The following is a 12,421-nucleotide window of genomic DNA, read 5'->3' as shown; positions in this document are numbered from 1 at the left end:
GGAGGATGCTGGAAGACATTCTCGGCGTGCAATTTGTGATCAGCCCCAAAGCTTCCGGGCAGAAAGAGGTCTCCGAATGGCATATCCGCTGCCATTGGGAAGAAACCAATCCCACAAATAACTCAGGCGGGAGGGAAGGAGGGCCATGGCTGTCTTAAGGAGAGGAGGCAAATTGTAGCTCATCACTTATTTAGTTTTGGTATTTATTTCAGCTGCCGAGAGAGGCAGGAAGGAAAAGTTTTGCTTTATCTGAAAACTGCTTTATCTTAATCCTCTGGTTTATGGCATCCGGGTGTTGCTAATATTTACCCAGAGCAGCTCGTTTTAAAATATTTACAGTGTATATAGCTCTTAATAGTGTTAATATTTTAAAATGAAGGGTGTTAAACTTGCTCGCTGAGGCAGTATTTGGGGGGGGGGAATAGAATGAACCAGGGTCCTACATAATAACTCAAAATCCAGATCAGGTTGTTGTCTTCTCCTTCCGTTCTTGGGAAACTGTGGAACAAATTCCCTCCTTACATAAGGAGGCTGGCTCCCAAGATGTCTTTACGTGTCTCTCTGATCTGTCTGCCTCCCTCCTTCTCTCTCTTTCTCTCTCTGCCTTTCCTCCTGAACAGTGGGGCAGATGGAAGTGTGAGAGGGAAGAGGCCTCTTTGCAAAACACAGGGTGAAAAGCACCAAGCCCCCCACAGCAAGCATGGCCCCTGCCACCAGGCAGATGGGTACTAGCATCCTCACCAGCCTCATGGTCCACAGAGAACCACTTTGCATTCAGTGGGCCCTGCAAGATAGTTGATGCTTCATCCTGGTGGCTCAAGGGTCTGCAGATGGCCAGGAACAGTTTGGGAGTGTAAACTATCCCCTGCAGGAGATGGCCAGATCCATCGTCTACTTACCATTCCTAAAGCTCATCCTACAGCAGTGATGTCTATGTGCCAGTTTTTGCTTCCAAATTAAGTCTTGCGGTGGCCTGAAGTGCCAGCTGGTTCCAATATGGATCACCCCCAATCCCCAACGGTGGTTGTTGTTGTTGTTGCGTGCCTTCAAGTCATTTCCAACTAAAGCAAAATGGTCACAGAGTTTTCTTGGATAGATTTAGATCCATAAGGGGCAGGGGCAACAGCAGTGGGAGGGAGAGTTGGGCAGAGAAGGATAAATCTTGTCACTTATGTCTTATGGAATTGGTGTCCTTGGGGCACAAAAGCAAAGTGCTTCCATCTTGAGGTGTGAAGCAGTCAGACCAAGAGGTAGTGTGGCAAAAGGACATTTAGAATTAAAGGGTGGGGGACGTTTGCACCTGGGTTGCAGAAGCCAACGATCTTCCCAGCCTCCTGTTTCCTCCTCTGAATGAGTTTTTCTTTTTCTCTTTCCCTTTTCCACAACCCCCCTTCCTTTGCAGTGCCTCTACGGCTGTTACGTCCATTCCTCCATCATCCCCACTTTCCACAGAAGATGCTACTGGCTTCTTCAGGTAAGACAATAATGAACATGTTCGCTGGGATTTGGGGGGGGGGGGGGAATCTGACTGTCTTTTGGTTTGGGGTGTTTTGGGGTTGTTTTTTGTTGGTTTCCTGACAGTTCCCTTTAGCATTTTCTGTTATCTGTGGTTGGAGATGAAGGCAGGGGCTCCCATCTTAATAGGTTCCTGTTGGTGAGACTGCGTTTTTTCCAAGATGTGTCAGGAGGTGCCATTTCTGTCTTCTCCAGGTACGTCCATGCAGTGTTTGGAAGGGATTGTGGTGGAAGGAGGGCAAAGGAAGAACTGAGAGCCACCACTTTGCCTCCAGGTGCCATCTGTCTCCGGGTGCCTGGCCTTAGTGGGAGGTTGGCAGGTTGGCTGGCTTTGGCTGGTGGTGAACAGGGCACTTGGGCCGAGAGGGGAAGATGCCCTGAGGGGGTACTTTGGCTACTTTGGGTGGAATCAGTGGCCTCTTTTGGTGTCAGACTTACAAACTAGGCAGAAGTGAAGCCAAGCCCAAAGAAAGGTCTGTTTGGGGGGAAGTTCCAGGATGCTTCAAGGGGGAGACCAGGCCTGGGGTGCCAGTGGGCAGCTGTGTTTCGCAGAGCACTGCAAAAGAAATAATACCATCAAGGAGGAAAGAAAAATCAATGATTTTGAGGGTTTGCTGTCTGCTAAGCACTGACCGATGACTCAGCCATTCCTTCCACATGGGATGTCTTTTAAGGCTTTGTGGCTTACAGATTGATTGGTTTCTCTCTGTATGTGTTTGTTTTTTCCAAAGGTTGGTTTTCATGGCAAATCTGCCTAATGGGAGAGCCATCCCTACTCACAGTTGGGGTGAATCAGTAGGGCTTTCAAGGGTTTTGGGGGGGCTGTGGGGAGATCTCTGCCAAACAGAGGAAAGCTGCAGCAGGAACAGAAACCTAGCAATGGCCAGCCCTGCAGAACAAGGAACAAGGCAGGCAGCTCAGAGGGAGAGAAGGAGGAGGCAAAAGCCAAGCTCATCCACATTCTCCAGTTTCTACCCTAAAAGCTTCTTCTAGAATCATAGAATCATAGAGTTGGAAGAGTCCACAAGGGCCATCCAGTCCAACCCCCTGCCATGCAGGAAATCCAAATCAAAGCATCCCCATTGACAGATGGCCATCCAGCCTCTGTTTAAAGATCTCCAAGGAAGGAGACTCCACTACACTCCGAGGAAGGAGTGTGTTCCACTGTCAAACAGCCCTTACTCTCAGGAAGTTCCTCCTAATGTTGAGCTGGAATCTCTTTTCCTGCAGTTTGCATCCATTGCTCCAGGTCCTGTTCTCTGGAGCAGCGGAAAACAAGTTTGCTCCCTCCTCAATATGACATCCCTTCAAGTATTTAAACAGGGCTTTCATATCACCTCTTAACCTTCTTTTCTCCAGGCTAAACATATCCAGCTCCCTAAGTCATTCCTCACAGGGCTTCCTGCTTTCCAGACCCTTCACCATTTTATTTGTCCTCCTTTGGACCAATGGCTCTAGTTTGTCCACATCTTTTTTAAATTGTGGTGCCCAGAACTGGACACAATATTCCAGGTGGGGCCTGACAAAGAATACATGGTGCCTCGGGATACGAAATGATCGGGTTACGAAATTTCCGGGATACGAAAAAGTTGGATTGGCAAAACTGTTTCGGGTTACGAAATATTTTTCGGGTTACGAAATTCATTCGGCGCGAAATCAAATGCTGCAAAGTGCAGCTATAGGCTTTCCAGTGCTAACGGCTAACTGTTCGGGTTACGAAATTTTCGGGTTACGAAAGGAATGGCGGAACGAATTAATTTCGTAACCCGAGGCACCGTGTAGACACTATACTTCATGAAGGCAGCCTAAAATCGCATTGTCCTTGTTAGATGCCGCATCACACTGTTGACTCATGTTCATCTTGTGGTCTACTTGGACTCCTAGATCCCTTTCTGACGTAGTTTCATTCAGCCAGGTATCCCCCATAATCCTATATCTGTGCATTTCATTTTTCCGCCCGAAGTGCAGTACCTTACATTTCTCTGTGTTGAATTTCATTTTGTTAGCTTTGGCCCAGCTTTCTAGTCTATTCAGGTCATTTTGAATCTTGATCCTGTCCTCTGGGGTATTAGCTATTCCTTCTAATTTGGTGTCATCTGCAAATTTGATGAGTATGCCCCCAATTCTGTCATCCAAGTCATTGATGAAGATGTTGAATAGCCCTGGGCCCAGGACAGAGCCCCACTGGACACCCCACTGGTCACTTCTTTCCAGGATGAAAAGGAGCCATGGCTGACCATCCTTTGGGTTCGGTCGGTCAACCAATTACAAATCCATGTAACAGTTGCCTTGTCTATCCCACATTTTACAAGCTTCTTTGCAAGAATGTCATGGGGAACTTTGTCAAAGGCCTTACTGAAATCAAGATATACTATATCCACAGCATTCCCTTCATCTACCAAGCTGGTCATTTTATCAAAGAAAGAGATCAAACAAAGCACAAGAGCACATCAGAGGACAGGTTTTCCTGCCTCGCGCATTAATCCATATTCATTTCTGCGATCACTGTTTCTAAAATGTTTTTATTTTGATACACTTGTTTGAAATGTACATATGTCTCAAACACATTTTGGTGTGAATGTCAGATTGCAAACTCATTAATACACATGTTTCCTTCAACAAATGGGGTTTGGTTCTGCATTCAGTTCAGGAAGGTGTCACCTGTCTGCCTTCTGTTCAAAGTCAGAAGGAATGGATCTAAATTATCAACAATATTAAAAACAATTTAAAACATCCCAATTAAACATAAAAAAGATGTTTTAAAACAGTGCAACTAAAAACAGCACAGCATCCCATTCCAAGCCCTTTATTTGGGAACCTGTTGGGATTTCTTCTTCTTCTTCTTCTTCTTCTTCTCCTCCTCCTCCTCCTCCTCCTCCTCCTCTTTGGATGCTCATAGACAGGCAGCAAAGAGGGGGCCCTTCCCAGCTTCCCTGGGCTGGGAGGTCCAAATCCTGGGGGCAGCCACCAAGGAGGTCATTTCAGGATGGAGCAGCTGCAGCCGCAGCTCCCTTTCTGGCTTTGGACTTGGGACGGCTTCAAGGCCCATCTCAGGGTCTGTGGCCCTTGGCAGTCAGTCTTCTCTGCCCCCCAAAACCCTGCCACTTGCAGCTTTCTGCTCCCAAATTCCCTTGCAGTTATGGGTGCAAGGGAGAGGGTCCCATCTCATGTGGGATCTGAGCACAGATTTCAGTTGCCTGACCTCAGCTGCTCCCAAGTTTGCAGTGTTTTCTCCATGCCCTCCGAGGACGCTTGATCCATATTCACACACACAAACACACACACACACTTTCCCCACTCCTCTTCAGGGGCAGCGCCAGCCTCACCTATTTATAAACTCTGTGACTGTTTGCCTCTCTGTCCAGAACTGGATCCCTGCTTCATGGCAATGCCTTGATAAAATTAGAACAACGCTTTAAAAATGCATGCACCTCCTCTCTCTCTCTCTCTCTCTCTCTCACACACACACACACACCCCTCGCCATCCTTGCCATTGTTGCTGGTTTGGTTCTTTCAGGCTGCAGCTATTCCCAGGCTTGTCGTTGCCTCTGGTGACCCAGAAGCATCTCAGCTCTCCCATGAAGCTGCTTACTTTTGATGCCTGTCGACAGGTAGATTTAAGTAAGTTCACTTTTTTGTTTCGCGGCCACTGCTGGCATTCCTGTGGCTCCAAAAAAGGGCACCAAAATGCCCAAAATTGGAACGCAGGCAAAGAAGGAGTCTCCCTGGCCTCCCTATTTCCCTATAGTGGCTGGTTGCTATTGGGACTCAAAACAGGGTCTTAAGGGTCCTCAGAGAAGGGGAGCTGAGCAAAAGGTCTACTCCAGTTAAACTGCAATTTACAAACCCTGCAACTAACCAGGTGATCTAATTTAGTCATTCTGGGCTGCACATAAAGCCAGGTAAGAAGCAACAGGTGTCCTCTTCAAAGCAGCCATTAAAGGTGCAGGCCACCTGGCCCTAGCAGACCTATGTGACCCTTGCATTTCAAGGCATTGTGTTACATGACCAAATGTACAGTCAAACACACAACTGAATGCCACAGCCAGATGGATAGCTGAATGCATAACCCATCAGTGCCTGGGTGAAGGCACTGGGTCTCCTTTGGGTCCAGCAGGCTTTCAGCCCCTTTCAGACTCTTGCAGAACTTCTTTGAAGCCAGCTGCACTGAGAGACTTGTTTGACAAAGGAAAATAAGGGTGTTTGTCTGTGCTTGTGTGTGTGTAGAAATGCAATTGAGCCCTGTGTTTAGACAGCACCAGACTTCTAGTAATGGAAAACAAGCTCATATTTACTGTGATTAATAAAGCCAGGAATGCGAGTTGGCTTTGCTGTCAAATATTGGCCCAGCTGAACGGCAGAAGGGAGAATTTCCCTTCTGCTCTGGAGAATCAGGAGCTTGGAGGCATCTGGCTGATGGGGGGTGGCAGGGAGGCTGGGTGCATTGCCCCAAAGTGCGCCAGACAGGCAGATCCCCAGCAGGGATGCAGGGAGAAAGCCTAGCATCTAGGTCTTGGGAGGGTCATCCCAAGCCTTGCTCTGGGCCTTGAGCTTAAAAGGGTGGCTCCCTTTCATCCTGAATGCTCCATCTAAAAAGGAAGAGTAGGAGTGGGGTTCCTGAGGCTTATTAACACTGCATTAGTCTTAGTGGCAGTGTAGTTTAGTGGTTTGAGTGTTGGACTAGGATCTGGGTTCCAATCCCATTTCACCCATGGAAGACCTTGGGCAAATCACAAGCCTCAGAGGATGGCAATGGCAAGCCCCTCTGAAGAAACGTGCCACGAAAACACCACGAATGGGTTCGCCTTATGGTTGCCATAAGTCGGAAATGACTTGAAGGCACACACAACCACAACTTAGTGAGTTTGGTATGTTAATCTGGGGTTCCTTCCAGACAATGGCTCTCTGTCCCACGGAGTTCAGTTTTCATGGCAAAAGTGGAGAGACTTTGTGAGTGTGGGTCAGTTCTTCTGTGGATGGTCATTGTGCTTCTTCTGCTGCAGGTGAAAGTGCCATTGCCTCTAGTATTTCATGGAGCTTTTACTTTCTCTCCCTCCCTCTCCATCCCTTGTGTGTGCGTGCGTGCACATGTGTTTGTGTGTTTGTGTCTGTCTGTTTATACCTGCCAACTGAGGATAAGACTTCACACATCTGACAAAGTGAGCTCTAGTTCACAGAAAGCTTCTGCCTCCATAAATCTGTTAGTCTTTGAGATATTGCAAAATCCTCTCTTGTTTTTTTGTAGTAACAGACTAACACCATCTAGTTCGCTGGAAGCAGTTCAAAAGGAGTAATTTATTGTTAGATGTAAATGGCCCCAATGTGTTTCCATAACAGTCTTCCTCCAGAGGGAGAGAAGGTCTTCATGTTTCTTAGTCTGACAAATAGCGAGGGGGAAACAAATAGTTCATTCAAAGTAAAATCTAATAAAATCAAGGAAGAGTGCAAACGGACTCTCCCATGGTCGGCTGTTGGGATTGCATGTGTTTGAGGTGTGCATGGAGGTGCCCCTCGCTGCCAACTCAGTATCTAGCAGCCTGAGCATGGTTGTTGTGGCCTTTTCCATGTACTAACTGCCAAAAGCCCAGATGCTCACAGCTCAGACCGACTGTTGCTGTTCACAAGCTCTTTTGGAAACAGAGGTGAGCAGCCCCCAACTTTTGTGCTTGCCGTGTGTGTGTGTGTGTGTGTGTGTGTGTGTGTGTGTGTGTGTGTGAAAGAGGGAAATTGTGCGCATGCTGGTTTTGTGTAGAGACATCTTGGGGCAAGCAGTGCCCAGCTTGTTGGAGGCAATTAGCTTACACTTTGTAAAGCGCTTAGTACATCGGTAAGCAGTATAGAAATGTACTTGCTATGGCCATTGCTCTTGTAGCAAACACAGTCTGATGCAGAAAGAGGCAGCTCTCGCCCAACTTCTTAGCAGACCTTCTCAGCACCTTTCAAAGAAGTAGCCATGTTAATCCCTTGAAGCATAAAAAGGAGGAAGGGAAGAAGAGGGGGAGGGATGTATAGTAGAGCACCTTCTAAACTAAATGTTTTTTTTATTCTTGCATGAACTTTCGAGGGCAACATCCAAAGGTTGAGGGAGGAAATGGATGGTCCTCCTGCAGGCAGCCTTTTATCCAGAGGGACTTAAGTTCATAGATAGTGAGTGTGTTAATTTCCAGCTGCAGGAGAGGAGCGCATTCTTGGGTCATAAAAGGGGCCGTAAGTGTGAATGCCAGCTTTTGTTATCCATAAATGCACAATAATGCAGGGAGGGGGGATGGGGGGCTCCCATTACAGTAACTGTGCCCCTTTGCCTCGATCGCAGCCACCACTCCTTCCGCTTGCAGCCATGGTTGGGAAGCAGGCCCTGGCCATATATGTCTGCCTGATGTATAGATGGGTGTTAAAAGCTCTTGTGAACTTCGCCTGGGGCTACATATTATCGCTCCATAACAAGGTGGAGAGAGCGTTTCCAATTGGCACCTTGGCTGTAAGTGTTGACTTCACAGTATCTTAAATGGAGCTGAACTGTAGATTTTTGTTCCCTTCACATTTCATCCCTTTAATTATTTGTCTCTTCAAAACTATCTTTCCTGCTTCCTGCGCTCGGCCGATAAGGTGACAACAAAAGTCATAACAAAGGGAGGTCAGTAATGCCTTCTTTCTCCTTGACAAGAGCAGCTCTGGCGGTGGAAATGGATTGCTGGACGCTCGCTCTGATAAAAATAAAACAAAATAGAAACCGTCCCCATTTTTCTTGGTTGATATTCAATTTGACCACATCGGGGAACCTTTATTTTAGCAGCAAAAGGAAAGAGGTGGCATGATCTCAAGGAGATGGACTTAGTGGCCCATCCTGAGAGCCAGGCTGAAGGCCCACTTGGTCCAGAGGATGGACAAGGAGATAAATCTGGAAGGGGTCCACAGTGGGACGATGGCGGGTAACAAACACCCATGTCCAACATGCAGCCATGTTTGGAGAGCTGCATTTGGCTGCTTGCAGAAGATCCTGTGCAATTGAACAGGGGAGAAAAAAACAACAGCTGGGATGATGGGGGACTGGTGCTATGAAAAGAATATAATCTGGTTTTCTGGACAGGGTTCCCCCAAATACGAGATTCTAGGTTGGTGGTGAGAATGGAGGAGACTTGTGCGGAAACAAAAGTGGGGCAGGATTCTGTTTCCTCCCTCCAGCTTCCTCTTGGCGATCTCCAGTCCTTGTCTGTCATAATTTGGAAGCCTTGGCTGTTTAAGCCCAAAGATAAAGAGAGGAGACAAGCAGCAGCCAAATCAGACGCGGAGCCCTTAGAGATGGAAATTATTAATTAGACTTATTATCCAGAGCTTGTAAGTTGACTAATCCTTTGCCTTGCTCTGGGCTTTGTGCTGCCAGCCAGGCTGAGTCTCATGTCAGCTGCCCTGAAAGGATGGCTTTGCAACGGGAAAAGCTAAGCTGGACGTTTGGTCACTGCCCTTATTGGTCAAGCCAAACAAGTCCTCCTCCTCTTCCTCCTCCCCTCCATGGCTTTGCCACAAGCGAGGAGGGATGCCCTGGAGCAGAAGAAGTTCAGAGTCATTTAATCCTGCCTCCAAAGGACCCCTTGGACAAGCCTGATGGGCAGAAGAGAGCTGGGGACACCATTCCAGGTCTTCCCAAAAGCAGACACTGACCCAAACATGACTGATATGGGATAGGCTTTCTTGGTAGTGAATGGACGCAGCAGGGGCTTTACAGCAGAGGAAGGGCTCTTGGCCTTTTAGCTGAGGGCCTGCAGCATCTCCTTGCAGGTGGAGCGTCTGCCAAGTGCCATCCCAGGGTCAGTGGCTGGGTAAAGGCTGGCCTGGGGTGCACCCCAATATTCCCACATACATACAGAGGGCAAGGCTACTGCCAGAGGGTTATCTAGGGCAGAAAGGACACTGAGGGGCAGCCCAGACCTGGCAATGAGAACAGGGCTAACCCCAAGGTTAACCCCCTGCTCTTTTCCTGGCCTAAAACTGCCATAATCTAGCAGTTCCTTATAGTTAGGTATGGGCCCCATAAAGAGAGGTGCAAAATTGCATTGCAAAACCAATTCAGTGAGTGGAAACAAACTTGTGAGTCATTGTTCTCTTCTTTTGGCTATTAGAAAGTCATTTTCAAAAGTTACGTTTTAAGGGCATTTTGAGGTATTTCAGTGGACTTTTTCATATTGCATTTTAAAGTGACACAGAAAGGCAAAAGAGGCAGGCACCAAGTTGCTTTGCTCCCTGTTATTGCAAACAATAGCAATGGCTTACTTTCTAAAGGCAGAGATGCTTAAAAGGAAGAACTGAGTGAGCACCAGGATGAAGAAAGAGAAAGAAAAAGGGTAGAGGGTGAGAAAAGAGAAAGAGCAGATAGAAAGGGAAAGAGCACTGGGCTGATGTGGGGATTGGAGACTTTTGAACCAATGTGAACTTGAAATTTCTGCCAGCATAATATCAGACATAGAAAAATAAGCAGTGCCTCTCTTCCAAAAGTAAGTGCAGTTTGTTTTGACACCTGGAAAATAAATAAAGGCCAGGATTGCACCAAAAGGTCCAGCTGACCTTTCTCTGATGTTCTTCTGGATAAAGGAGAAGCAGAGGAAGGTGTTGGAAATGGGATTTCTCCTTCAAAGGCTTGAAATAACCTGCCTTGGTTCCCTTCCCTCCTCCTCCCTCAGAAAACAGGGAGGAGAAGGACAAGCCACAGAGTCTGGTTTCTGGCGACTGTCTGACGCAGAAACAAAACTGCCAGCCCAGCTGCTTCTTTCTGCTCCTTCTTCTGCTTTTTGGTAGCATCCCTGACTTTTGTTAAACAGAAGAAGAAGGAGAGAGAGAGAGACTTGGCTTTGAGGGAATGCAAAGGTAGATCTGTTCATCCTTGTAGAGCAGCCCTGCATCCAGAAGCATCCAAGCGCCAGTGCTCCCATTTCCTTCCTAAATGGTCCTCTTTGGGCATCAGGTTTCAAAGATATTCCTCTGAAAACAGGGTGGGTTTTTTGTCCCCCTTGAACTGTTGTTCAATTAGGGGTTCAAGATGTTTATATGTGGCCTTTGCTTCCTTTAAGGCAACATACAGTAAAAATCAGTAAATATCACAGCAATGGAAAACCAAAGGAGGAACACAGAGCATTCTTCCTAAACAGACCCAAAGCCATGTTGCAAAGCCATGGGCCTGTGGGGGTCTCAGAGAGGGATGGATTCCTAAATTCAGCCTTGGATGCAGCGAGGGGCTGCTGCCAAAAAGGCTCTGCCTCATTGGAGTTTATCAGACAAGGGGAACTGGAAGTATAATCCGATGGCAATCTGAATGCAATCATGGGGTTTAATGTTATTACGTGATAAACCGCCACACACAAATCCGGGCAATGGGAAGGCAGTCCGGACGCAATCATGTGGTTTCACGTTATTGCATGATAGACTGCCACACGCAAATTCGGGCAATGGCATGCTATTTTCGGGCAATGGGGAGCCAGTTTGAATGCAATGCGTATTCACGTAATTGCGTGAAACTAGTGACTTTAAGTGAATGCGTTCTGACCCCACTTTCTTTTCATTCAAATTTAAGAGAAATTCCTCTCATTTGATAAACTCCATTGGGACCCCTCTGAGTTTTGGGATTATAGCAGAGTGAGGGGAGCTTCTCTCCATTGGAAATGGTACCTTTTTCCACATTCAGGGTTGGTCTGACTTGCTTTACCCAAGAAATGAGGCGATACCTGGATAAATTCTTACTCTGCTTGACTCTTGGAGGGAAGGAAAAATAATCAAGCAGCCATAATCCCAGCACACCCCTCTCCCTTCTGCCTCTGGCCTGCCAGCCCTGCAAGGTAGGCCAAAATAAGGCACATGCCCAGCCAGTCTCTTGCAGAAAGTCACAGAAAGAATTGAGGAACGCGATGCTATTTGACCTGGAAGCTTCTTGGCTCATAGCTCATGTGATAAATAACGAAGAAGTATATGAGTTCCTGCTACAGAGAGGAGAGGAGAGAGGAGAACTACAGCAGAGGCAAGTTGATTGAGCTCCCTGCCAAGCAGGGACGTAGCCAGGATTTTGGAGGGGGGGGGTCCAGACTAAGTGCCACCATTTTAGAGCTGCAAGAGCCCCCCCAAGACACAAAATGTAGGAAAAATGTAGACATGATGCACGACAAAATGTAGGACAATTGTAGGATGTTCAAAAATGGAGAACACGCCAACAAAAGCCAAAAACATTAATAAAAACATATAAATTCATGTTTCTCAGTCATGCTCAAAATGGAGAACATTTTGACATTCTTCCTGGATAGGAGGTTGGGATATAGCTTTGTGTGTTAGACTAGGAGGAAGTTCAGCGAGTAAGGGCTGTTCAACAGTGGAACGCACTCCTTCCTCTGAGTGCAGCGGAGTCTCCTTCTTGGAGGTCTTTAAGCAAGGCTGGATGAACCATCTGTCAATGGGGATGTTTTGATTGAGAGGTTCCTGCATGACAGAATAAAGGAGTTGGACTGGGTGGCCCTTGCAGTCTCTTCCAACTCTAGATTCTATGACTCTGGAGACCAGGATCAATGAAAATCGATTCTCTCCAACAGAGAAGGCTAAATATCTCATGGGTACGTGTCGTGACATGGCTTATGCATCATGTCCAAATTGTGTGGCGCATAAGGGACATCACAGCACTGTCGCACTCTCTCACCTTAAGGGAAGGTGAAGGCAAATCCCCCAAAACCATAGGCAAGTCACATTCTCTCAGCTCAGAGATGGCAAAGTCAACCTCTCTGAACAACCGCCCAAGAACCTCTTGAAAGCACACACTCGCACACAGACCCAGTCACCAGAAGCAGCTCTCTGAACAAACCAAGAAGACCCACTAGGCAAGGAAGTCCACACCCTCACCTCAGGAAAGGCTGGCAAAGGCAAACTCTCTGACAAA

General features: G+C 47.2%; 1 protein-coding gene across 2 annotated transcripts in view; it reads left to right on the top strand.

The window, feature by feature from the left end:
- Positions 1–12,421, top strand: part of CAMTA1 (calmodulin binding transcription activator 1) — a 313,956-nt gene that overhangs the window by 209,531 nt on the left and 92,004 nt on the right. For both annotated transcript variants that reach the window (XM_042479072.1, XM_042479073.1), the window contains exon 4: positions 1,403–1,474. In XM_042479072.1, the coding sequence (XP_042335006.1) occupies positions 1,403–1,474 (72 nt within the window). The remainder of the gene's footprint in view (positions 1–1,402; positions 1,475–12,421) is intronic.

This window comes from Sceloporus undulatus, chromosome 7 (genome assembly GCF_019175285.1).
Source record: "Sceloporus undulatus isolate JIND9_A2432 ecotype Alabama chromosome 7, SceUnd_v1.1, whole genome shotgun sequence".
NCBI lineage: Eukaryota > Metazoa > Chordata > Lepidosauria > Squamata > Phrynosomatidae > Sceloporus > Sceloporus undulatus.
Note: the sequence above shows the minus strand (reverse complement) of the source record. Positions and strands in the feature narration are given on the sequence as shown.